Source organism: Rattus norvegicus, chromosome 2, assembly GCF_036323735.1.
Source record: "Rattus norvegicus strain BN/NHsdMcwi chromosome 2, GRCr8, whole genome shotgun sequence".
Taxonomy (NCBI): Eukaryota; Metazoa; Chordata; class Mammalia; order Rodentia; family Muridae; genus Rattus; species Rattus norvegicus.
Window position 1 is genome coordinate 219434305 of NC_086020.1, and position 26574 is coordinate 219460878.

At 40.7% G+C, this 26574-nt stretch overlaps 1 protein-coding gene across 2 annotated transcripts; it reads right to left on the reverse strand.

The window, feature by feature from the left end:
* Positions 1 to 3017: 3017 nt before the first annotated feature.
* LOC120101100 (histone H3.v1-like) lies at positions 3018 to 26574 on the reverse strand. 2 transcript variants are annotated; one of them, XM_039104066.2, is made up of 3 exons: positions 26452 to 26574; positions 16689 to 16804; positions 3018 to 3217 (listed from the first exon to the last, which is right to left on the reverse strand). In XM_039104066.2, the coding sequence occupies exons 1-3, from the start codon at positions 26494 to 26496 to the stop codon at positions 3049 to 3051; spliced, it is 330 nt and encodes a 109-aa protein (XP_038959994.1). In that variant the 5' UTR covers positions 26497 to 26574; the 3' UTR covers positions 3018 to 3048. The 2 variants fall into 2 exon arrangements, with proteins under 2 accessions (XP_038959994.1, XP_038959995.1); XM_039104067.2 differs by lacking the exon at positions 3018 to 3217 and adding an exon at positions 14188 to 14441.

Below are 26574 nucleotides of genomic sequence, written 5' to 3' on the forward strand. Positions count from 1 at the left end.
GTTTCTTGACCACTTTTGTTTTCTTCTTGATGTATTTTTTTTTAAACGTAAAGAACAGCCTGAATTTGTATGTAGATTATCTTTGTTCACGTTAGGTGGAGCCCGTAGTCCAGAATATGCAGCTTGAATCTCTGTCTTATCTCAGTCATATTGGGCAGATTTAAAAAGTAAATTTTATTTTTTCTTTTCAAGGCTGAGAGACTCTCTTTCTGAGTTCTAGATTTGTGGGTTAACTCTGGCTTCTACATTTTGTCTTTTAGTATTGTGTATGTAACATCTGAAATGGTGTGTGTTCTGACTTGTTTATGAGAGCTTAGTTTCTACAGGTAGGTAATATACGAGTTCACTTAACCCTGTTCACTTAATTGTATATTGGAGTCTTTTTTTATCTCTATAATTATTTATCCATGTTCCATCTTGATAATTATTTGACATTTATTCATTTGCTTATAAGATGTTTTTTCTCTCATTTAATTTTTAGTACAATTTTAAAATTCCTTTTGTCTCAATTGATGACATTTTAATTTTCATTATATTTATAGTTACATATTTTTATCATATTTTTCTTCTTTACATGTTACTTGGAGGAAAACATATTATTCTTTAAATTTATGTGCTTATTTGTGGGAAACATAGGTGGACATTAATGTTACTGGTGTTTAGGGTGAGAATACGCAGAGAGAATCCAGAAATAGATTCTCTCGTCTTTGTAAAAAGAAACCAAAATTTACTTTTTAAATTTGTCCAGTATTACTGAGGTGAAGCAGAGATTTAAGGCATATTTTCTGTACGTGTAGACATACATCCAGACAGACACAGCACAAAGACACACACACACACACACACACACACACACACACACTAGAATGAAATACATTTCTAACTAGTTTATATAAAATTATCAGTTCCTTTAAAAATATTAAGCAATTTGTTTCTTTGTATGTATGTGTGTGCCTATGTGTGTATGCATGTGTGTGCGTGCGTGTGTGTGTGTGTGTGTGTGTGTGTGTGTTCGTGTGCATGCGTAGCCCTTGTGTGGAGGTAAAGGACAACTTACAGGAGTCAGAGGTCTCTCTCCCCACCTGGTCGGTCTTGAGATTGTGCTCAGGTCATTAGTCTTGGCAGCCAATGTCTACCCACTAAGCTATCTCCTAGGTGTCAGCTCTCCAGTCTTTGTTAGAAGTAATATGTTCACACAGGAGAAGAATTCATGCTATAAGTATCAGTTGGACTTCTCTTGAGGCAGGGAACAATGACAGTGACTCATCTTCCTGAGAAACTCAGTTCTCATATTCAACATGTAGAGCATTGTGCACTAATCCTCTAGATGTGTTTGTTTCTGGTGGGATTTCTATGAATATTGCTTTTTCTCTTGGTCTATGTACCAAGTTCATTGTGAATATAACCATTTGTTTACTCTGGAAGACATGAGTCTGGCCACAGGTGTTGTGAATAATTTTCATTTGTCAGTTTCCCACTGCACTTCAAGACCTGCCTCTCCACAGATTTCTCACTAACTCTCTGGATGTTTTAATAGTGTATTTGATCCAATTCCACTATACCATAGAAGAAGTCATAAGCAAATATTTATTGTGTGCTGGCTATAGCCTGTGTAGGATATAGATGCCAAGGAAGGAGTTGAGCCCACATCATGCCTTGGTTTTATAAGGTCATATAATGACATCATTTCTTTTAGATAATGAGGATTATGATGACAGTGATTGTCAGTACACCACAAATACCATGACACCCAATGCAAGTTAGGAAAAAGGAAAATACAGAAAAAGGTTATTAGATTCAGTATTCTGCAACAGTCAAATCATGCCTAATTCTTGATACTGAATTTGAAACATTATGCTATGGCATTTTCACGTGCATGCATATATATATATACATATATATGTGTGTATATATATATATATATATATATATATATATATATATATATATATATATATATATATATATCCTTTTATTCACCATGTTGCCCAGGTGCCTTAAATTTCAAGTTTCAAGCTGTTCTTCTATCCTTACCTCCCAATTCACTGGAATTACATCATGCATCACTGTGTCCACTCTGGAACTCTGGGACTTCATACTTCAATGAAAACATGCATTGCCATTTATTATAAAATGTCCAAGATGCTGGGAATATTTTAAGCCAAATTATGTGAACAATGGACCAAGGGTTGGAGAAACAGAGTTGCTCATAACAAAGGTCGGTAGACTCGCCTTCACCCATCCCTACATTCCTTGTTTCATTCAATATGATGATATTCAGGATGAAGTGTCTGTAATTGTTCTCCTCTTTAGATGCAAAGGCATTATTAACGAGTTTACTAGAGTGTGGCACATGGACCTTGGGTCGTGGGAGATGGTCACAGCCTAAGAATGAGGATCACGACCTCCCCCTCTTTATTATGCACCAAATACCAATGTCAATGGTAGGCTCAAGTTTTGTTTACTTAAAAGGACCCTAAAGCTACCATCACACCCCAGGGAAGGCCTCTCACATTTGTTTCTGGTCAAATCCAAATGTGAATGGTCTTTAATTTATTTGTTTACTGAGGAATAAATTATAGCTTTTCACACTAAGAATAAACTCTTTCCATCTGTCTCTTTTCAAAATTGTGCTATGCCATGCATGGGGCCCTTCTGAGCCACAGATAGAGTCACATTACTTTCTACTACCGGGAAGAAAGAAGTCAAAAGCTAGCCATCAGAAAGCTAGGTATTCGTCATGGGTTCTACCAATGGAAAATACGGACATGAAATCAGTGTTTCTTTTTCTTGAAAATACGATCCGTCTATAAAAATAGTTAGACGGCAATATAAAAATGATTTCAGTGTATGATAAATTCATAGCTCTCTACATCAATTTGGGGGGAGAGGTAAAAAAAAAGTTGGAATTTTGGCTTGCTATCAAATTTAAATCATTACCAGACAAGATCATGCTAAAGCCGAAATACTGTGGTTTGGAACTGGCTCAGTCTACTCCAAATTACCCAACATGAGGAGGGTTTAAATTCATTGAGCTTGTATAAGAATTTACTCTTTTCTCAGATTATTCTGACTGTTCCCGATGAACTTCCCCCCAGCAGTGCTTGTCCTTCCAGAAAGGATGCTTCCCAGGTGCACACGGCCCACTTTGCTGGCGGAAGACTCGCGGGGATTCCTCTCCAGTTCTGGCTTTCGGTTTGACTCCTTTCTTGCAGTCCTGGAGAGAAAAATTAGAGATGACAGGAAAGAATACTTTATTTCTCAACATCAAAACATTATTTATACTCTCTCCTCCCCTCATCCCCTGAAGCATGAGAACACGCAGACTAGTTTACATCAGTACCAGAGTCCAAACCTCCCTGTCCCCATGCTGTTTTATGTCGGCTTGGGTCTGCTGCCTCAGCTGTCTCCTTTAGCAGCGAGGAAGATGCAGGCGTTCAGTCCTACAGCTCAGAGGGTGAATAGTGTGAGACACTGCCTCTTGCTCCTGCGAGAAAGCATTCACAGACTCATGTTGGAGAGAGCAGTTAGGCCATAGGCATGTTTTGTATATCGGAAACATTAAAGGAAAGTGCATTAGCCCTCTGAATAACCACCACTCATATGCAAGTATACCTGCGTTGTGGAAAAATTGTCTTTTTCCTATGAACTCTATATTCCTCTATCTCAGAAGTTTAATTTTCTAATTAGCCTTTGGAGCGATGAACAAGGGAGACGGGTTTCCCTCCTGTCCCTAAAAGTCTCATTTGCTTTTATAATTGTTGCTGTGGGGGTATTTTCATGTCTTCTCTTCTCCAACTTCTGTTGCTGTCACCTGCCATCGACCTATGGAATAATGCAATGGTGTTCTACCTTCCCAGTGCTGTGACCCTTTAATAGAGTCCTTCATGCAGTGGTGACCCCAACCATAAAATTATTTTTATTGCTATTTCATAACTGTAATTTTGCTAGCGTTGTGGATTGTAATACACATATTTGTGTTTTCTGATGTTTTTGATAACTCCTGTGAAAGGATCGTTCAACCCAAATGGGTTGCAGCTCACGGGTTCAGAACCGCAGCTTAGAGGACCACACAGTACAACTTTGCTTCTGAATGTAAGCACGTAGCGCTCAGTGCAGGAGCCAAGGGATAAAATGGATGCAGTCTCTGTCCTTTTATTTTAGTCCTTCTAATTTGCTGCTGTCTTTGACAGAAACAGGTGACCATCCTCAAACGGAGGAGTCAAAGCACCCATGTTGCTACCTAAGGTAGAGGACAACAGTTCCTATGAAGTTCCCCTTGGGGTTGGTTGATGCGGGTGCAATTGCAAATTGTTCCCTGAGGCCCTTGTAGTGCACAGCTACCACGTAGATGAACTTTTCAGCTGAATTTGCATACGTGAGAAGTAAGATCGGGCCAGTATGAATTAGATTATACTATAATTGGATCTTACTTGTAGTAGTAGCCTTACACACACTGTAACTGAAAACATTTTACTTCAAGTTATGAATGAATATATATATATATATATATGATAACAAAAACAATTGCTGAGCTATATGTCAACAGGTATGATATTAAAAAATTACTATTCTATTATCATAGGTATCGAATCTTCTCCCCCTTAGGAAATGCATATAAAGCGAGAATTCCATAGCACACGGCACACAAGCAGATGCTAAAATATGTTGGTGGTGGGAAGCAGGCGAGGAGACTGGGGTGAAGGAGCAGAAGTGGACTATAATAAAACACGAAGCGAGCGGGACATGGGAAACGGCAACGCAGATGCAGAGCGGGCGCTGGCTGACTGCACTGAGGTCTGTGGGGCTGGTCGTTCGAACTGTGAAATCGCGACATGCGTTTGACTTATGTTCCACGAGTTACTTACGCCTTTTTTGCTGTGTAAGTGAAAATCACTGGCATATGTAACACATCTTTTATTATTTTATATTTTTTCCAAATATCCCCCTTTATTATTTTTATGGGCAAGATTAACTGAGTAACTCCTCTCTCTCTCTCTCTCTCTCTCTCTCTCTCTCTCTCTCTCTCTCTCTCTCTTCTCAACAGATCTTGCCTCAAGTTTATTTGTACAAACATCATAAGACACTAGTAATCTGTAAATTGTATGTAGGTAGGCGTGTCACAGGAGTCAGAAGCTTTTTCTATGACGTCTTCACAGACTCCTGGGCACCTCTGGGAGCCTGAGCTGGAACTGAAGCCTGGGCCTTACTGGAGCTTCGACCTCCGCCTCGGTTTGAACCTTTTGCTTTGGTTGGCAGAGCCTACGACCCTTGACCATGTAGCTTTGAATCCTCTTCCTAAGCCAGGGCGAGAGATGAAAGCCAGACAGCTTAGCTTGGGCTGTGGGCCCTTTGGCATCTTGGGCTTGATGGCATGAGGCTTCACAAGGGCCTAATGGCCTCTGCGCACGCACTCACTGCATTTGCATTGTTGGCCTGCATTTTCTTCAGGATTTTCTTGTTGTGCTTCTAGGCAAAGTGAGTGTTCCTCAAGATCTGGGGTCAGGAGAAAAATAATCTAATTTCTTCAGCAAAACTTCAGGTCCATTTTGTAAAAGACCAATTTGCTTCAAATTTCCAGAGTTAATTTCATGTGATCATGTGATTACCTGATGATTTCCTATAATTACCCATGGCCACACTTGACATTTTACTGTTGGAAAAGCCTCCTATATGTTTACATTAACTTGTGTGTTGTAAGCCTATTATATAATCACATTTAATATAGGTGTAGTATTACTTCCTGTGCAACCACTGTTTTAAAAAGAAAGGCAGTGGTGTTAAGACAAGTAATATTCTTTTACTATGAAACGTTATATATTATGATGTGTGCAAGCATGTGTGTTTAATCTTTCCAAGAGTCTGGGATAGAAGTGGGCTCGTTAAAACTTATCGTCATCTCACCTGGGATTTGATGAACAGAGAATTGAAACTATTTTAGGATTTCTAATTTCTTGTTTGTTTGTTTTTTTGTTTTTTGAGATAGGGCTTCTCTGTGTAATCACCCTTTGCTTTGTAGACCAGGCTGGCCTCAGACTCAGAGATCTGCCTACCTCTACATCATGAGTGTTGGGATTAAGCACGTGTATCACCACTGTCTGCCTCTTTTTAATTCCAAAGCCTAGGTGTGAATGATGATTTCTGTGATGTATGAAACTTAAATTCTACAATCTTCTGAGCATTCCTCACAAAAGCATTCCAATATAACAATTTTAAAAGTTGGCTTTAGAAGGGAGCAATTATCCAAAGCAAGGAAAATGATTATGATTTCATAATATTTCAAAATTCCTGTGATCGTAGGATACTTTAATTAAGTAACTCTACCTCTATTTAGATCTTTTTCATGACTGGCCTCCGCACTCTTTCTCTGGCTATGGTACTTTTGTTTTTCTCAGAATGGTTTGTGAAAAAATACATATCTGAAAACATCTACTTGCCCTTTTAGGAATTTCATGTAAAGTTTAGGCCTATGGTCAAGTTTGGAAAAGAGATCAACTTTCAGATTGCATGGCATTTAATGGTTACAGACTCAGTGAGTGACCTTGTCCAACCATTGTACCATCTGGTTCTCCTCACACAAGTCCGTGCTGTAAGGATTGCTATCTGTTTTGGAATTACTTTGCTCACATCAGTATTTTTTTATTAAATTTGGCAGAAAAACGTCTTTCTCAATGTATTTCTAAGGTTTATTCTAGAACTTAACATGCGCAGTGATCCATTTATAAAGCCTGCATAGACGTATTTTTCATTTAGTGACTTCGAAACATTGAATTATCTATCCATTACATATCAAAATTGCTATATTCTTCTTAATATATCATGATCTATTTTTGTTTTCTTCGTTATTGTTATTTATTTCTCATTAACAGAAGAATGTTCTTCATTCCCCTTTATTTGGTTTGTATCCTAATAGTTTTTGGACGTCCCCTGGACACTTATTTTTCTTTAAGTTCACTGAGCTGTTTCTTTGTATCTTCCTTAAGCACTTTGAGTTTTTCCATGGAGTTTATGATTGTTCTTTTGAGTTCTGTGCTCTGGGACTCATCAAGCAAAGTCTCATTGGTAAACATTTAATGGGCAGCTCACTGCCTTGGTCTTTCCTGTTGCTTGTAATTTGAAGAGGGGAGCTGGGCATTTTTGTGAGCTTCTGTGCCTGGTGTATAAAGCAGGTTGGGGCAGAACATGGGATATGTGGCCTCAGCTGGGTCTGAATAAAGGTTAGATGTGTCTTAGGTGGAATGAAGTCAGGTGGACACAGGCTGCTGGGCTGCCATGCAGGATCTGCATTGCGTGCAGGTTTAAGACTGGAGTGTGAGGGTAGATCCGGGGTTAGGGAGGGAATGCAAAGAGCAGGATCAGTTAGACTCACCTGAATAGACACTGGACTAAGAATTTGGGTGTAGCACAGCAGAAGTCGGTGGGTCGGAGTATGTACTAGACAGAATGGAGGGTAGGAGAAATGCAAGTAAGTGTGGTTGGACTAGGACAGTGCACTGAATGTGGGATTCTACTAGATATGGGGGCTTGAGGAATGTACAGGGGGTGAGATTTGGGGTAACTCACTATTCAGACACTGGCAAAGGACTACAGGGTCTGGCTAAGTAGAGAGGAATGTACAAGGGGTGAGATTTGGAGTAATTCACTATTCAGACACTGGCAAAGGACTACAGGATCTGGCTAAGTAGAGAAGGTCGAATGTGGTGCAAAGGCCTACCCTACTAGTTATTAATAAGACTTTTATGAATAAATTTAAGACACTAAGAATGTTGCCATTCTTGGCCCCAAATCAGAAGCCTTGATTTAATAGACGGGAAACCACACCTGGTGCTCCACGCATTGCCCAGGTGAAGGCTACACGAGGAGCGTTGCTGCCCAATCGTTTCTGTGTACGGGCTTGCGGAGGTCAGATCAACTTCACATGATTTTTCCAACTGAAACCTGCAGATTCCATCAGGTCACAGTGATTCAGATGTGTTCCGACATGATCCAATGTGCTGGCATGCAGAACTTGAGTGATTTCACTCAGAAACATTCCAGTTGGAGCAGCACTGCCCTGTGTCCTGCAAACAGGGTTCACGGGAGCATCTAACATCGTTCTTAGACAGAAACTGTTTGAGGAGCTTAGCGTTTTGAGCTGTAGTTTTGAGCGCACCCTTTTCCTGACTGAGAGAATGAAGATCCTGTTTGGCATTGGCAAGAACTTTGTGTGGTGATTGGGAAATGATCAAAATCTAACTGAAAGCTCCTTCCTTCTTTCCTCCCTTCTTTCCTTTCTTCCCTTCTTCCTTCCTCCCTTTCTTCCCTTCTTTCTTTCTTTCTTTCTTTCTTTCTTTCTTTCTTTCTTTCTTTCTTTCTTTCTTTCTTTCTTTCTTCTTTCTTTCTCCCTTTTCCCCACCCCCTTTCTTTTATCTCATGCCTCCTCTCCTCTCTTCTGTCTTTTGTAATGTGCACATATTTACATGTTTAGTCTTGAATGACTTATTTATAGAGTGGTGCTACATCTGGCTCTGTAAATTTTGAGTAGGAGGACTTACGAAACATTCCTATGACTAATAATAGCTTAACCGGGCACAGACATTGCTGAAATCCACACTATATACTTCAGTTAATCTAAACTAAATGATCCTTCAGGTAATTTTCCATTAACTTCATATAAAAGTGTCCTTGGGTTTCTGGGGAGATGGCGCAGTGCAGTGGGTACCTGCTATATTGACTTGAGGACCTGGGCTTGGATCCCAAGCACTCACATAAAATCCAGCAGTGGACATGGGCACCTGACACCGCAACATTTTGGGAGGGGAAGACAGAAGAGCCTCTGAGGCTCAGCTTAGCTCTTTTCTCAAAGGCATGAGGAGAGCGATAGACTGGGAGAGCATTTAACTTTCTTCCTCCAGCCTCGCACTTGCACACAGCGTGCATATAGACCACATACATATGTCATGCCCCAGCCTTGGTTGCTTTACGTGGACAAGTACTAGTGAGGGTTTAGAAAGCAGGAGATAGTTGTGACGATTAGTGAGGATGTAAATAAGACCACACGGGCTTTTCTGAGGAGAATTGCAAATAGAATGACCATATAATGCAGCAAAAGCAGAGCAACACTTAGTTCTCTCTCTGTCTCTCTGTCTCTGTCTCTGTCTCTGTCTCTGTCTCTCTGTCTCTCTCTGTCTGTCTACCTATTTCAAATAGAAGTGTTTTCATTGTTTCCAATGCAAAGAAATGATAAATATTTGATGACTGAGTTATACTTGTTTATTTAATCATGATATATACATACAAATACATACATGTATATATTACATAAAATGATATCTCATATATAACTTAAACTTTTATATACCATATAAAATTTTAATCTAAACTTAAAAAAGATGAAAGAGACCAATTTCTTAATAAAATTCAGCCCAAATATCTTACTCTATAATATTTTTCTCCTCTTTTTTAAGAATATTTGTCTCTACTTCATGTAGTATTGGTGGTATGCCTGAGTGGTGGGGGGCGTGTGCCAGATCACCTGGGACTGGAGTTATTGACAGTTGTGGATTCCATGAGGACTCTGGGAATTGAACATGGAACCTCTGGAAGACTAGTCAGTGGTCCTAACTGCTCAGCCATCAAAGCTGCATGAACCTGGAGGTCCCGGAAGGGGATGGTGCCAAGGAAAGAGGCAGAAGTTTCCACAGCTTTGCCCCAAAGCTGCTTCACTCTCTGGTGCTATCATTTTAAAAACACAGGCATTCATTTTGAGCTTGAAATATCTTAACATCAATATTAAATGAAAATATAAATTCAGACTTTTTATTGAGACAATTTCCAGGACTAGATTTCACCCATGACTTTCAGATATTTGATTTATGGTCTGAATTATGTATTCACTCCTGTCTTGCCTCCTTTGGAACAGGATGTATTCCGCATTTCATTATACACTTGGATAGTTTGATGGCTGCTAATACATTCAGGAATCAGTGGCATGGTATGATTATAAACGGGTCCCACACTGCTGATTTCTTTCCATGCACGCTATCGAGTGTGGCAAGGCAGAGCCCAAATGCCATCTATTTCTCTTCATTTCTTTTCTTGATTCTACTGAATTTGGATTATCTTGCAATGAGTGAACAGAACTGTTGTCGAGTGCTCTGTGTATAGCATGCATTTCTATTGATAACATGTAGTAAAGAGCCGCTCTGTCCCATGAGCATGCGTGGGGATGAATGTGCTGCATGTTGCAGAGCTATGGATGCTCACATGCAGTCATGTGCTCCTTTAGCTTCAACAGCACTATATAGTTTGACAGCTGCATTCCCACAAACAAACAAACAAACAAACAAACAAACAAACAAAAAGACAACCCAACACCGTATTCTCAATAAGAGGTTTTCCATCTCAGTCAATTGGTGTGAATACTGTATCTTCTACACAGTAAAAAGTAGGAATAAAACGTATTTTCTTGATTTATGTCCTCGGGTCAGTATTTACTGAAAGTTTTACTTGACGAGTCTACTATTAGGTTGAGAATTCTCCTTGGAAGCCTGGTACCATGACCCCAAATTTCATACATTTTTTTAATGCTGGGAAGAAAACATTGTTTTTCTGGGTTTAGTTTATAATAGTTGGTGGTGATACATGATACAGGTTGGGTGTTTATATTACCCGTGTCAGGATTCCCTTAGGTCTATAATTAACACACACACTGAACACTATAGAATCCTCTGACGAATGTGCTCAGCCTTTTAACTGACTGACCCAGGGATCTGCTGCTTTTAATCCTCACCTGACGCCTACGTTCACTTTTCCCAAACATTTTATTTGGCATTTATCACATGTGGTGCCTTCCTGTTCTTTTCATCCTTCTTGTTTTATTGATGAATAATGAAAATGTTAACACTGCTTATCTTGACGTGGGCAAATGAAGAGTGACTTGCCTAAGAGCCTCTTGTCTGAATCAGCTGGGTGGTTTCTGTGTGTTTGCTTCCAGTTTTAAGCTATGATTGCTTACGCCCAACAGTAGCTATAAAATACACATTTGTGGGAAAGGCCCTAATCTCATAGTCAACGAAAGTAATCTTATTCTGTGATGTGACTATAAATGAAATCCCACTTTACAGTGGCTACTCTCATGCCCATGAAGAACCTTATGGGTTTGTAGCGCAGGCTTGTAGCAGAAGAGCTACCTCAGCGGGAATCTTATCTATTCCTCCCCACACTGCTTTCTTTTGTCATTTCAATCACTGCTGAGATGGATATTTTTAGGACACTTTTATAGTTTTAAAGTTTTGAGGTGTTTTTTTTTTTGTATTTACAAAATCAAGACTATTTATGTAGTCACACAGGATTGACATTTTGTTATCCACTGAGATTTTCCTGGGAGAGGAAATGATGGCTCAGTTGATAAAAATGCTTGCTGTGTACACATGAAGCCCTGAGTATGGTGCCCTGGGCCTGTGGAAAGGTAGAACACAGTGGCACACATTTTGGAATCTCAATGCTGGAGAAGTCAAAACAGAAGAAACCCTGAACCTGGCTGGCCACTCTGTCTAGCCAAATTGCTGAGCTCCAGGGTCAATGGGAGACTTACTAAAACATTAAGGTGCGTAGTCATTGAGGAAGACATCCAAAGTCAACTTCTGAGTCTACACCTGTGATGCATATATGTTCAGGCATACATGTATGAGCCATGTTTGTATTTTGCATTCTATGTCAAGATAGTTGCTGCTTCTTTTTGGTTCAGGCAACAAAATCATATTGCATTTAAAACAATTGAGATATCATTTTACAAATACTTGTAAGTGTAATTTTTAAACCTAGTTCTCTTTAGTTCTATTTTAACTGATCGTTTTGCAACTTGAAGGACTATTGCTTCCTACTGTGCCATGCCTATAGCCATATCATTTATAGCATGAACCTCTTCTATTGTCTTTTAAACGTAACTTTTCCTTATGCATCCCCAAGGTCTTACTCTATAGTTTTGAGCTTGAGCAGAACATTAAAATACTACACAGTGAAACTACTTGTAATCTAAAAGCCTGGGGTGCAGTCTAGCTCCATCGCTACTTAGCTTCCATCATGGGGAATGAGTAACCTTGGCTGTCACACATTGAAGATACGTGCCATAGTATTTGGTTTGTATGATGGCTGAGAGAATAAACTAACACACGTGCATCTTATGTATGTACCACGTCGGTTCAATTTCCCAAGATGTAGGATCATCCAGGAGACAAGTCTCTGTACACACCGGTGATGGTTTGTCTTGTTACAGTTAATCCTGGCGGGAAGGTGGGGAAGATACACCTTGAATATGGACATAGAGATTTCTACATCAGGATCTTGGACTGAATACAAAGCAGAAAGTGTCTGAGGAAACATGTGTATCCCCTGCTTCCCGACTATGGACACAATGCAACCAACTGCCTCAAGCTCCCACCAATTAAACTCCCAGCCATGATGGATGAGGCTCACCAAGTGTGAGGCAAAATGAGCCTTTGCTTTTGTTGGGAATTTTGTTACAGCAGCAGACAAATGACTAATACATATACTATAGGTATATTATTCATATATGTATTACCTATGACTTATTATACAGTAGCATTTTTTAAACACTATGCTTGGTCAATTGTCAATTGTCAATAATTAGATTGAGTCCACATTTGGCTTCTCTGCCCTGTTCGAAAGGAATAGATCTATGTCATTATGTACGAAGCCACCTAGCTTGATTCAAGAAGAAGATGGCCGGGAGCACAGTGAGGAGGTGTGAGCACTCCAGTCAAAGGAGACCTTTGGATTAGCACTTACACTGGTGGGGAAGCAAAAGCTAGAGTTGGAGTTTTGAAGGTGCGTGTGGAGGGGGAGGGGCAGGAGTCCATTCCTGTTGGGAATTGCATTCTTGATGATAGTAAAAAGATCTAAATCTATTTTATTAGTTCATGTTAGTAATTATTATTTGCACCAGTAGCTCCGTAAAATTGTTCAAAATGTCTTAAGAAGACTCTACAGCTGTTTGGCACACTTTCTGTACTGATAATAAATATGTTTGATAGGCACTGAGAGAAAATAGCAGGCAGGAGCCGAGGTTAGGCAGTACGCCTTCGTATACCAAAGCGGTAAATCTTCCCGGGGCAGCCTGTTATGTAATGCCATGGGAAATCAACTGGAAACAACACTGAAATGTGCTAACCCGACAGGGCAAGAAGCGCACCTTTATCAATGTTCCCATCTCGGGCTTGGGCTGCACTTGTGCAAGACTCAAAACACAGAAAGACAGTCTGGCAGTCTTTAAAATCAACTTGCAATTTCAGAACCAATACATAGTCTGCAAAAGAGTATAGCTTCTTCTTGACTACCTTTGAAATACATTTCACAGTACAACACACACACACACACACACACACACACACATACACACACGAAGAGAAAGAGAAAGACTGTACTCTGTACTTGGTTGCATAATTCTGCAGATGTTGATGACCTGTTTCAGGGAATGGAGCTGTTCATCAGGAGGGAAATACATAGACTCACTGTTTGAAAATGAAATTAAAGTATATCTTTGATATGCATGTTTGCATACACTCATGCTGTGTCATGCATGTAGAGGCCCAAGGACAGCTCTAGGTGGTAGGAATCAACATTCACGTTGTTTAATGCTGGCTTTCCTATTCCCTGAGGGGTATGCTACCTAGGCCAGCTGGCCTGAGACCTTCTGGTATTCCTCATGTTTCTGCTTCCCACCTTGCCACAGGAATGCTGAAATTATAGACCTGTGTTACCACATCTAGCTTCATGTGTGCTCTCCGGTTCCTATCCAGGTTCCCATTCTTGTACGGCAAGTACTTAATGCAGGGAGCCATTTCCTCAGCCCTTACCACATGGCTTTAAAGTGTCCTGTTAGTTTGTGTCAGAGTGACTTAGACCACTGTGACTTTTACAGCTTCTTGAGCATCTGCCTCTTATACTGGTCCCAGAAGCTCGTCAGGAGTACTTTATTTCATGAGGGGCTTTGTGCTTTGCTCCTGTAGCAGGGATGCTCCTGTGTTTTCCTTCCACAGTGCAGTGTGCAATCATTAGGACTTGACACTCCACCGTGTCTTTTATAGCGAATATCGTTAATGGTTGGTAGTTATCCAAATCTTCAGTAATAAGCAAACCTGTTGCAAACCCCTTAAAATTACTAAATTACTGAATTACTAAACAACATTTCCATAGAGTTAAATTTTAATTGCCAAATGCATATAACAAAACCTTTTTATAGATGGGGATAGTTTTAAAGATTTAGACCTGAAAACTTTCATTTGTATTTTTCTTCTCCTTCTTCTTCTTCTTCTCCTTCTTCTTCTTCTTCTTCTTCTTCTTCTTCTTCTTCTTCTTCTTCTTCTTCTTCTTCTTCTTCTTCTTCTTCTTCTTCTTCTTCTTCTTCTTCTTCTTCTTCTTTTGGCATTGTGTCATAGTATCTGAAGGAGAAATCACTATGTGTTGAATTTACTCTTCAAAAGCTTTCAGTATGTAATATGTAACAAAATGTAAGCATTTGTTAGAGCTGGGAGCATCTGAAGAACATACAGAACATTTCCAGGGAAAGAAAGGCCAACCCTTTCCTTGTTTGAAACCCAAGCTGCAGCCTTGTGTTTTTTTCTCTGTGCCATTAACGAGATGCTCATTAGAAATTCCTTATATTTAAAGTGGATGTCTTGGATTGTTCTAAGGGTTCTTATCTTCTTAAAGAGTACCAACTTTTCCTATTTTCCAAGTCACTGAAATAAGAGGCAGGTTCTCATCTTCCCTCTGTCCTATGCGCTAGTGTCATCCAAGTAAGCCTTAGCAAAGCTGAAACTGTCCTCATCTGTCTGTGGTAGCATCTCCCCACTTCCAGCCACCCTCCTCCCCACCTCCAGCCACCCTCATCCCCACCTCCAGCCACCCTCCTCCCCACCTCCAGTCACCCTCATCCCCACCTCCAGCCACCCTCATCCCCACCTCCAGCCACCCTCATCCCCACCTCCGGCACCCTCATCCCCACCTCCAGCCACTCTCATCCCTACCTTTAGCCACTTTCCTCCCCACTTCCAGCCACCCTCATCACCACCTCCAGCCACCCTCATCCCCACCTCCAGTCACCCTCTTCACCTCCTCCTCATTTCTCACCACCAAAGCCATCTAACCAAGCTGATCATGGTAGAGTAAGACTGTAATCAAAGCACTCAGGAGGTAGTGGCAGGTAGAATTCTGTAAGTTTGAGGCTAGCTTGGGCCACATAGTGAATTTCAGGCCACCCCAAATAAGCTATCTAACTAGAAAAAGTTTCTAGTGCAGTCTGCTGGGCTCTAATTTGTTTCTTTTGAGACAAGGTATCACTAGGTAGCTCAGGGTAACCAGAAACTCATGATCCACTTGACTCACGTTCTGAGTGCCAGATTACTGGGAGGTGTTAACACACTCTGCCTCCATCATTCTGCTGTTTCCTCCTTGTTTGAGTCAGACTTTAAGTGACATTGTAACAAATACCTGGCAGGAACCATTCAAAGACAAAAGCTTTTATTTTGGCTCAGTTTCCAAGGTGTCAATGTTCAGCTGTAGATGTGATGAGGCATGGAGCCCATGGTGGAATGTATCATCTTATTAATGGCTACCAGAAATCAGAGAGTCTGATAGAGGAGATAATAGGGCAGGGGAGGTGACATCTCCTTCAAAAGCATGCCAGTGTCCTGCTTCTCCCAAGCAGACCAATCTCAATACCTGCATTACCTACCAATGGCATGAAATTATGAACCCATCACTTAACCCAGAGGTTATCCCATTCATGAAATCAGCATTCATGATCTAATCGCTCCCAGAAGTCCATTATCAGACTCCAGTATAACAGCCTAAGGGGTGTGTTTCATCTTCAAACCATAACACCCTATTACATTTTTTATTTACGGCACTACTTAAAATTTAAATATTACTCAACTTATGTGGTTTGTGACACTAGACAATCAACTGCATTGGGTATAAACATTTTTACCTGTCTTTATTTTAATAACAGTATGTCTTGTTCCTGCAGTTTGACAGAATATGTGTGTAATTGGTGAGGTAATTTTCACATTTCTTGAAGGAAGCCAGAGGACAAAGTCTCCCCCCGCAATATGGATGAGAGGTTTAAGGGTGGAAAATGAATGCTCCAACTTCTTTTGTCTACAATGACCAGGGATAAGACACAAAGCCGGAGGAATATGTAAAGACACCTTGTTGGGGTTTAAATACAGCATGGGGTAGCTTTCACTTCATTTGAACATCAGCAGAGGGCTAGTTAGATCTCTTCAGTCCATAAAATGCAGGAAATGACAGCAGGACCTGATGACAAAGCTCTAGGTTCTAGAGATCAGAAAGCCAGAATTTATAACCTCAGCCTATTGCTTCCTGGCTGTGTGGCCTTCAAAAAGTTACTCCACCTTTCTGTACCTCATTCACTTCATGTATAAAATAACATCATATTCTAATATCTCAAAGATTTTATAAAATTGTGATAATATGCACAAAATGTATAAATTGCAACTCATTAAATATATATAGTAAAATAGACTTATTTCATATTTAATCAAAGGCAGAGTATTTCTGTATTTTGTCTGTAGTTTTGAAAGTATCCAAAGAAGATACAGATTAAAATAGTAGGGAAATAGTTAATCTTGGCTCACTATAGTATCTTAGGATTGTAAGACTACCTTTCAGTTGAAAATACTCTGTGGGAACTTTGTTCCTGGTCTTCTGTGGATAAGTAAGCAGACCCCATACTTTGATCCTCATCTTTCCTCCTGTCTGGCCACGGTGGGACTGACATCTGGGATAGAAGAGAACACATAGATGGTATTTGATTGAGTTGCATCTCAGACTGGCTGCACCCTCCGGGGATGCTGAGACAAAAATGCACACTAAAGAATCCGGTGTGTCAGGGACACAGAGGTGCTTTGCTGCTTAGGAAGAGCCCAAAAAAGCGTGCCCCTGGAAATATAGTTCTGCTTCCACAGGCAGATGCAGTGGTGACAGTTGCATGACAGTCATACATCATGGGAGATCCAAGTCATGCGTTTTCATAGTTGCACACTTGTCTGAAAGTGCATCTCTGAGTTCCGCATGGAAGCCAAGGGCATTGGAAAATGGCCCAGGTCGGTGCCTTGTCTCGATATTCTGTAACACATTTAAGCTCATTCCACATCTACATGCAGACAAAGGCATCTCTTAGAAATACACCCAAGCTTTCCAAAGGAGAGATGATCTGCACAGACCACCGAGGATAATCAGATCAGCAATGGACACACACTGAAGGAAATCATTTCTGCTGCCTCTGAATCTCTCAGTAACAAATGGTTTAGCACTGATATGTGGGACTCCTTGGCCCCCTCCATCCATCCATGCCTGGCTGCCGAGGGCCCCTGCTGTGCAGACCTAGCTCAGTTATCATTGATTATGGAGAGTTTGCGATTTTAATGGCTGTGTATTGACTTGAAATATCATTCTGTTGACCTTCTGGCTGGCTTCTGGCTGAATCTTACATTCTTCTGTCCCCTCTTTTGTGACATTCTCTGAGCAGAGATTTATAACTACACGAGGTCTTAAAACTCCGTGACCATTGAATGCTCAGTCTTAATTATGGAGTTAGTTTGACATTTAAGCTTTGAACTCTCATTCGCATTCATGTTCTGGCTGTGTATTATATTGTGAATAACATGGTTGTATATGTTATGTGTAATAAAGTGGGAGGAGCAACCATCTATTTGTAGTTCAATATTTTCTTCTCTTTAAGTCATTTGAATTTTCCCTCTTGGTGGTGGGTGGTACGGATGACAGGCTAACAGATTCAAAAGAAAATGGGCTGACTCCAGAAGTCTCTTAAGCAAGATTCAGGACCTGGCTCCAAGAAAAAAGGCAGAGAGACAGAACTAGGAACACCCTGGTTCTAGCTATGAATGGCATCAAGTCCTAAGAGAACGGAGATGTGCTCAGAGGAATGTCTGAAGAACACATCAAAGAAGAAATATGGGACTCTGCCCTCACTAGGAATGGTGGCCGGGTACCAAAAGGACGGAGACATGATGTGAGAATGTGCTGAGCTGTGCGACATCAACATATCTAAGAATAAAGAAAGAGTAGAAGGAAGGACACGGGTATCCTACATGGGTCCAAGCCAAGGGCAGTGGCTAAGGCTTTTCACTTAGAGGACCTGCAGGCAATGAGGAGTCACAAAGGAATGTAAATGGGTTCGGAGGGATGACCAAGTCAAGGGAATGGAAGAGCTAAAAAAAAAGCCTATATCTGCACCTAGAGCGGCAGCTGATCCCCAAGGGAGAAAGTAGCATGTCTTATCTGTTTATTCTATCAAAGATAGGCTTTCCAGTTTGGTTTGTTTTGATGCCTTGAGGTCTTCGGTTCTCCGTCTAGTTTTGAAAAAAATGGGTAAGGTGAGCATCCCACACAACTCCTGAGGGGTGTTCTCTCTTATTGTGCCTGTAGGTAGATATGTCTGAAGAGGTAACTACTTCTACTGTTGAAAGGTTTGGTTCAACCGACAGACACAATTGGCTGATGAACCTTATATTGTTCTGTGGAATGATGGGCAAAAGACTGAGGGACTCCTGAAAAAGATAGACTAGCTAAAGGTTTTCGGTTCCAACAATTGGATCTCCCCAGGCAGAATTGCCAAATTTTTAATTAAAATATTTTGAGGTTTTGGTGGTCATTAAAGCTACATAAGTGGGAATAGTCACAAAAGAGCTTGGGCACAACACTTGTTTCACTCACAGAACTCCATTAAAGCCCTGTAGCCCAGTACCTAGTTATTACAAATGTTTTTCCTTCATTGTGTTCCCCATGCTAAAACTGCTATGATCGAGTCACTGATACATCTTGAAATAATAATTTCCTTAATCGCCAGCTTCTCAGCTGAGTGTTTAGGTTGATGTCTCCTCTAGTTTCTAATATCCTTCACTATAATTACATCTGCTTCCCCATGTTAGACATGTGCTAACATCTTAGCATATCTGCAAACTATCCATTTGATGTTTGGTTAATATTTAAAATGCTTAAAACTTTATGTTACAGGGACACTGAGCCCCAAAACTTCTATTGCTCTCAAACTGTGCCAATGAACGTAATGACATTTCTATGCTGCTCTGTAGTAATGTAAAAACATCTTAGAAAGGGGTGCAGATGCTGACATAGCTTGAGAATCAGGTGTATGTTCTCCTCAGTTACCTGTTTCATGTTTTTCTCAAGCAGGGCAAATAAACTATTGTGGAATGGCATTCTCTAGGCATCAAATGACCATTGCTCTCTTGAACTCTCAGCAGCTGTGATTATCCACATCAGATGTGCCCACGTTGGCCCATTAACATCCTTTCATGTGGGGTGGAAGAGCTCACTAGGCCCCTCCACTCCCCTAGAATAGTGAAGCAGTTAACAATTGTTGGGATACAAGGGGATGACTTTTCTTCAGTGGTGTAGTCACCCACAAGTTGTCTACACTCTTGTCATTCAATGCCAATTAAATGCATTGCTTCACCAAGCTAGAATTTGGTAAAATAACTTCTTTGGACTGTGATTGGTCCTTGACCTGAAGTGCCTAGATAATTGTTTGTATCTCCAAAGGAAAATTTAATGCAATACTTGGCACCCAAAACAGCCAACACAGAGCCAAAGGTGATTCTAGAGGAGGTACTAAACATTGTCTTTGATGGGCTCATGAGATATGCAATCAAAGCTAAGCTATCTGAGGATAGAAGATCCTTAAGGGCAATTTCAATGTGGGCATCATTCCTCATGTGGCATAAACAGGTATGTCTTCTTGTCTTTCCCTGTGATGGATGAGAAGACATCTAACCAAATCTGAAATGTCTGGGAGCACAGTGTTCACAAAGAGAACCTCAGAGTGGTCTTCTTTTATGTAATATGGATTGTCTTGCTTCACTGATAAACAGGATCTGTCTTGTAAGTACAGGGATGCACTCTCAGTGGATGCTGAACTAGAAAATAAGTTATAATCCCTGAAAGTAGCATGCACGGTTCAGTGTCACAAGCATGATCCAGAATCAGCTGCATGGTTCAACTGAGGCTGAGCTGTTGGTACAAGAACTTACTTAGGTCGAGCCTCTGAAGAAAGGAATTGAAGAAGACCTCAGAAGATAGAAGATCTCCCATGCTCATGGATTGGCAGGATTAACATAATAAAAATGGCCATTTTACCAGAAGTGATCTACAGATTCAATGCAATGCCCATCAAAATACCAATCCAATTCTTCAGAGAGTTAGACAGAAAAATTTGCAAATTCATCTGGAATAACAAAAAACCCAGGATAGCTAAAACTATCCTCAACAATAAAAGGACTTCAGAGGGAATCACTATCCCTGAACTCAAGCAGTATTACAGAGCAATAGTGATAAAAACTGCGTGGTATCAGTACAGAGACAGACAGATAGACCAATGGAATAGAATTGAAGACGCAGAAATGAACCCACACACCTATGGTCACTTGATTTTTGACAAAGGAGCCAAAACCATTCAGTGGAAAAAAGATAGCATTTTTAACAAATGGTGCTGGTTCAACTGGAGGTCAACATGTAGAAGAATGCAGATCAATTCATGCTTATCTCCCTGTACAAAGCTTAAGTCCAAGTGGATCAAGGACCTCCACATCAAACAGATACACTCAAACTAATAGAAGAAAAAGTGGGGAAGGAACTCGAACACATGGGCACTGGAGAAAATTTCCTGAACAAAACACCAATGGCTCATGCTCTAATATCAAGAATCGACAAATGGGATCTCATAAAACTGCAAAGCTTCTGTAAGGCAAGGGCAATGTTGTTAGGACAAAGAGGCAACCAACAGGTTGGGAAAATATCTTTACCAATCCTACAACAGATAGAGGACTTATATCCAAAATATACAAAGAACTCAAGAAGTTAGACTGCAGGGAGACAAATAACCCATTAAAAATGGGGTTCAGAGCTAAACAAAGAATTCACAGCTGAGGAATGATGAATGGCTGAGAAACACCTAAAGAAATGTTCAGCATCTTTAGTCATAAGGGAAATGCAAATCAAAACAACCCTGAGATTTCACCTCACACCAGTGAGAATGGCTAAGATCAAAAACTCAGGTGACAGCAAATGCTGGCGAGGATGTGGAGAAAGAGGAACACTCCTCCATTGTTGGTGGGGTTGCAGACTGGTACAACCATTCTGGAAATCAGTCTGGAGGTTCCTCAGAAAATTGGACATTGAGCTACCTGAGGACCCAGCTATGCCTCTCTTGGGTATATACCCAGAAGATGCCCGAACATATAACAAAGGCATGTGCTCCACTATGTTCATAGCAGCCTTATTTATAATAGCTAGAAGCTGGAAAGAACCCAGATGCCCTTCAACAGAGGAATGGATACAGAAAATGTGGTACATCTACACAATGGAATATTACTCAGCTATCAAAAACAATGAGTTTATGAAATTCATAGGCACATGAATGGAACTGGAAAATATCATCCTGAGTGAGGTAACCCAATCACAGAAAAACACACATGGTATGCACTCATTGATAAGTGGATATTAGCCCAAATGCTTGAATTACCCTAGATGCACAGAACAAATGAAACTCAAGACGGATGATCAAAATGCGAATGCTTCACTCCTTCTTTAAAAGGGGAACAAGAATACCCTTGGCAGGGAATAGGGAGGCAAAGTTTAGAACAGAGGCAGAAGGAACACCCATTCAGAGCCTGCCCCACATGTGGCCCATACATATACAGCCACCAAACTAGATAAGATGGATGAAGCAAAGAAGTGCAGGCCGACAGGAACCAGATGTAGATCTCTCCTGAGAGACACACCCAGAATACAGTAAATACAGAGGCGAATGCCAGCAGCAAACCATTGAACTGAGAACGGGACCCGCGTTGAAGGAATCAGAGAAAGGACTGGAAGAGCTTGAAGGGGCTCGAGACCCCATATGAACAACAATGCCAACCAACCAGAGCTTCCAGGGACTAAGCCACTATCCAAAGACTATACATGGACTGACCCTGGGCTCCAGGGTCAGGTAGCAAAGTAAATAAAGCAAATAGCCTAGTAAGAGCACCAGTGGAAGGTGAAGCCCTTGGACCTGCCAAGACTGAACCCCCAGTGAATGTGATTGTTGGGGGGAGGGTGGTAATGGGGGGAGGATGGGGAGGGGAAGCCATATAGAAGGGGAGGTCGAGTGGTTAGGGGGATGTTGGCCTGGAAACCGGGAAGGGGAATAGCAATCAAAATGTAAATAAGAAATACTCAAATTAATAAAGAAAAAAAAAAGAACTTGCTTAGGGGAGAGGAGAAATGCAAAGAGAAAGGGACTTGTGGATATTGTCTGTACAGTAGCTTCTGATTGGCGAGAAATGCGAAAATAAGGGACCATGGAGATGGAGTTGTTGGCTTCTAATTCCCATGGCTGAGGATATACTGAGAGAAGAGGAATGCAGATTTAGTTTTAGTTAAATAGCCTTCTCTTGGATCTTAAAAATTAAACCATTGAGAAAAGTCAGAGAGAGAAGTGGGATACAGTGAGGCAGAAGTGATAGAAGATGCTTTCCAGGTACATTAATATAGAAGACAAATCAAAGACACATTATATAAATTGGATTCTTAATTATAGCCAAGGAAAACAAACTACGACAACCATGGATCTATCTGCCTTTGCAACACTTAAATTGGGCAAGCATTTGAAATAAGACACGTAAGTGAATCTCACGGCTTGGCTTGTGAGGCTCGAGAAGTGATGGGATCAGTTTGAGTACCATAGACACAGAGAAAATCAGTAATTTAACTATCAATTCCTCCTTGGCAAAAAAAAAAAAAGATTGCATAATCTAAGGCAGTATTAAGAAAAACAGTCCTTGAATGGTTCCTGGGAACAATCGGAGACATTTGGTTATCACCACCTGAGGTCCCCATAAATACCAGGGACCGGTAGAGTCTAGATGAAGAGCAGTTTCAAGAGACAGTTTTTCAATGCTCAGTTCACCAGGCCAGACAAAAGTCTTGAGAGTTAAGCAAAACATTTAATTCAGCAGGGGTCTCAGAACTTATATGGGACTTCAGTGGTTATGCTGAATGCCACTAAAGGGCATTATCTTTATGAATTAGGAAATGCTCTGTTAAATATTAATAATATATACAGACATGCAAATTAGATTCATTAAATACTGAAGAAATCAAGAGGAGAAGAAAATCATAAACAAAACTCCTGCTCAGATAAAGACATTAATACTGCACTATCAAAATGCCGAGGTGTAATAGTGGATCAAATGTACGGGTGCAACCAATTACATTCTGCTCAGATTTGAGGCCCATTCCACAGGAAGAAATTTATATCTGCTCTCATAAACCTAGTCAAAGTCTGTGAGGACCTAAGCCCTAGCAGAGAAGGAATTGATGATTCTTTGTTCAATTGATATAATGGCCCTGACAAATTACCATCTAAACACTTGATTTCAACACATTCAGTGTGTCAGCGCTTAGCTTTAGTCAGGGGAGTTGATTTTTGCTGTGGGGAACATCTACTGCAGTCTTAACTCTGGTCAACATGCTGAAAGTAAATGACTGTTTAATGTTCATAAATAAATGGGGCACATATATCTTGTAAAAGACTCAGTGAGCACTTCAGAAAGAGGGGGCAGAATGAATGGAAGAGCTTAAAGAAGTGATGGAATGTTATGGAATGTTATGGAATGTTCTCTTTTGGGCATAAGATGGTTTTGCCTTCTTAAACTCTCAGAATATCTGCATAAATTTAGCAGTCTTCTGTGGTCCATGGAGGGGTTCATGAGGCTCTACCAAGCCCTGAGGATAGAAAAGCAACCAATAGTATTTTTTCAGTGATGTTGTTGTCCATGTGCTGGTCAACAATAAAAGAACTTCTGGGGGAATCACCTGACCTCAAGCTATGCTGTAGAGCAATGGTGATAAAAATGGCATGATATCGGTACAGAGACAGACAAGTAGATCAATGGAACAGAACTGAAGACTCAGAAATAAACCTACACACTTTTGGTCACTTGGTCTTTGACAAGGAAGCTAAAACCATCCAATGGAAAAAGATAGCATTTTCAACAAATGGTGCTGCTTCAACTGGAGGTCAGCATGTAGAAGAATGCAGATTAATTCATTCTTATCTCTTTGTACAAAGCTCAAGTTCAATTGGATCAAGGACCTCCACATCAAACCAGATACACTCAAACTAGTAGAAGAGCCTCCAATACACAGGCACAGGGGAAAATTTCCTGAACAGAACACTAATAATGACTTTTACGCTAAGATTAAGAATCAACAAATGGGACTGCATAAATTTGCAAAGCTTCTGTAAGGCAAGGGACAGTGTCAATATGACAAAATGGCAACCAACAGGTTAGGAAAAGATCTTTACTAATCCTAGATCCAATAGAGGGCTAATATCTAATATGTACAAAGAACTTAAGAAGTTAGACTCCAGAGAACCAAATAACCCTATTAAAAATTCTAAACAAAGAATTCTCAACTGAGGAATATCAAATGGGTGAGAAGTACCTAAAAAAATGTTCAACATCCTTATTCATCAGAGAAATGCAAATCAAAACTACCATGAGTTTCACACATCAGTCAGAATGGCTAAGATCAAAAACTCAAGTGACAGCAGATGCTGGCAAGGATGTGGAGAAAGAGCACTCCTCTATTGCTGGTGGGATTGCAAGCTGGCAAAACCACTCTGGGAATCAGCTTTCTTGTCCCTCATAAAATTTGACATAATCCTACCTGAGGACCCAGCTATACCACTGCTAGGCATATACTCAACAGATGCTCCAACATAAAATAAAGACACATGCTCCACTGTGTTCATAGTAGCCATATTTTTAATAGCCAGAAACTGGAAAGAACCCAGAGGTCCCTCAACATAGGAATGAATACAGAACATGTGGTACCTTTACACAGTGGAGTACTAGTCAGCTATCAAAAACAATGACAATCAAATTCTTAGGCAAATGGGTGGAACTAGAAAAATAGCCTGAATAAAGTAACCCAGTCACAAAAGAACACACATGATATGCATTCACTGATAAGTAGATATTAGCCCAAAAGTTCAGACTACCCAAGATAATATTTACAGACCATATGAAGCTCAAGAAGAAGGAAGACCAAAGAGTGGATGCTTCAGTCCTTCTTAGAAGGGGGAACAAAATACTCCCGAGAGGAAATACAGGGACAAAGAGTGGAGCATGGAGTGAAGGAAAGGCCATCCAGAGACTGCCCCACCTAGGGATCCATCCCCTATGCAGCCACCAAACCCAGACATTATTGCTGAGGCCAGGAAGTGTTTGATGATAGGAGCCTGATATGGATGTCTCCTGAGAGGCTTTGCCAGAGCCTTACTGATACAGATGAGGATGCTTGCAGCTAACCATCAGACTGAGCACAGGGACCCCAATGGAGGAGTTAGAGAAAGGACTGCTGGGGTTTTCAACCTCATAGGAAAAACAACAATATCAACCAACTAGACCCCCCACTCCGAGCTGCCAGGGATTAAACCACCAATCAAAGAGTACACATGGAGGGGCCCATGGCTCCAGCCTATGTAGCAGATGATAGCATTGTCTGGCATCAATAGGAGGAGAAGCCCTTGGTCCTGTGAAGGCTCGTTTCCCCAGTGTAGGGGACTGCCAGGGTGTTGAGGTGGGAGTGTGTGGGTGGGAGTGGGAGCATTGTCATAGAAGCAGGGGGAAGAGGGGATGGAAGGAACTGGGAAAGGGGATAACATTTGAAACACCAACTATCCAGTTAAAGAAAAACAAAAAACAAAAAAACTTTGAATCCATTTTCTTTTCTATAAGTAAGACAAGTTGTTGGTTCACAAAAACAGACTTGGGTAGAATAATATCTTTTGTTCATCATGGCACCCTATCCAGAGTCAGTGGTTTTAACGCATATTTATACTTCTAATTTTAATCCAGCTTTCATCTCCCTATAATTATCTCCATATAAATGATTGACATCAAGAGAACGAATCTTAACATGCACATGTAATTGAAATACAAGTCCAAATAATATAACATATTTTAATGTCTGTGTTATAATCTTATAAAAATAAAAGCAAACTTTCCATTTTTTTAATCATTGTAACTATGGTTGTTTGAATAAGAACGACCCACATTGGCTCATATATTTGAATGCTTAACTCACTAGGACATGGACTACTTTGAAAGGGTTAGAAGGATTAGGAGGTGTGGCCTTTTTAGAGGAAGTGTGTCACTGTTGGTGGACTTTGAGGTTTCAAAAGACTATGCCAAGCCCAGTCTCCCAGTTTCCTCTCTCTCTCTCTCTCTCTCTCTCTCTCTCTCTCTCTCTCTCTCTCTCTCTCTTCTCTCCCCCTCCCTCCTCCTCCCTCCCTCCCTCCCTCCCTCCCCCCTTCCTCTCTCTCATCTCTCATGCCTGTGGATGAGGATGTAGAACTCTTAGCTGCTTCTCCAGCACCATGTCTGCTTCTGTGCTGCCAAGTTCCCCACCATGATGATAACGGTCTAACCTCTGAAACTGTAAGAAGCCCCAATTGAA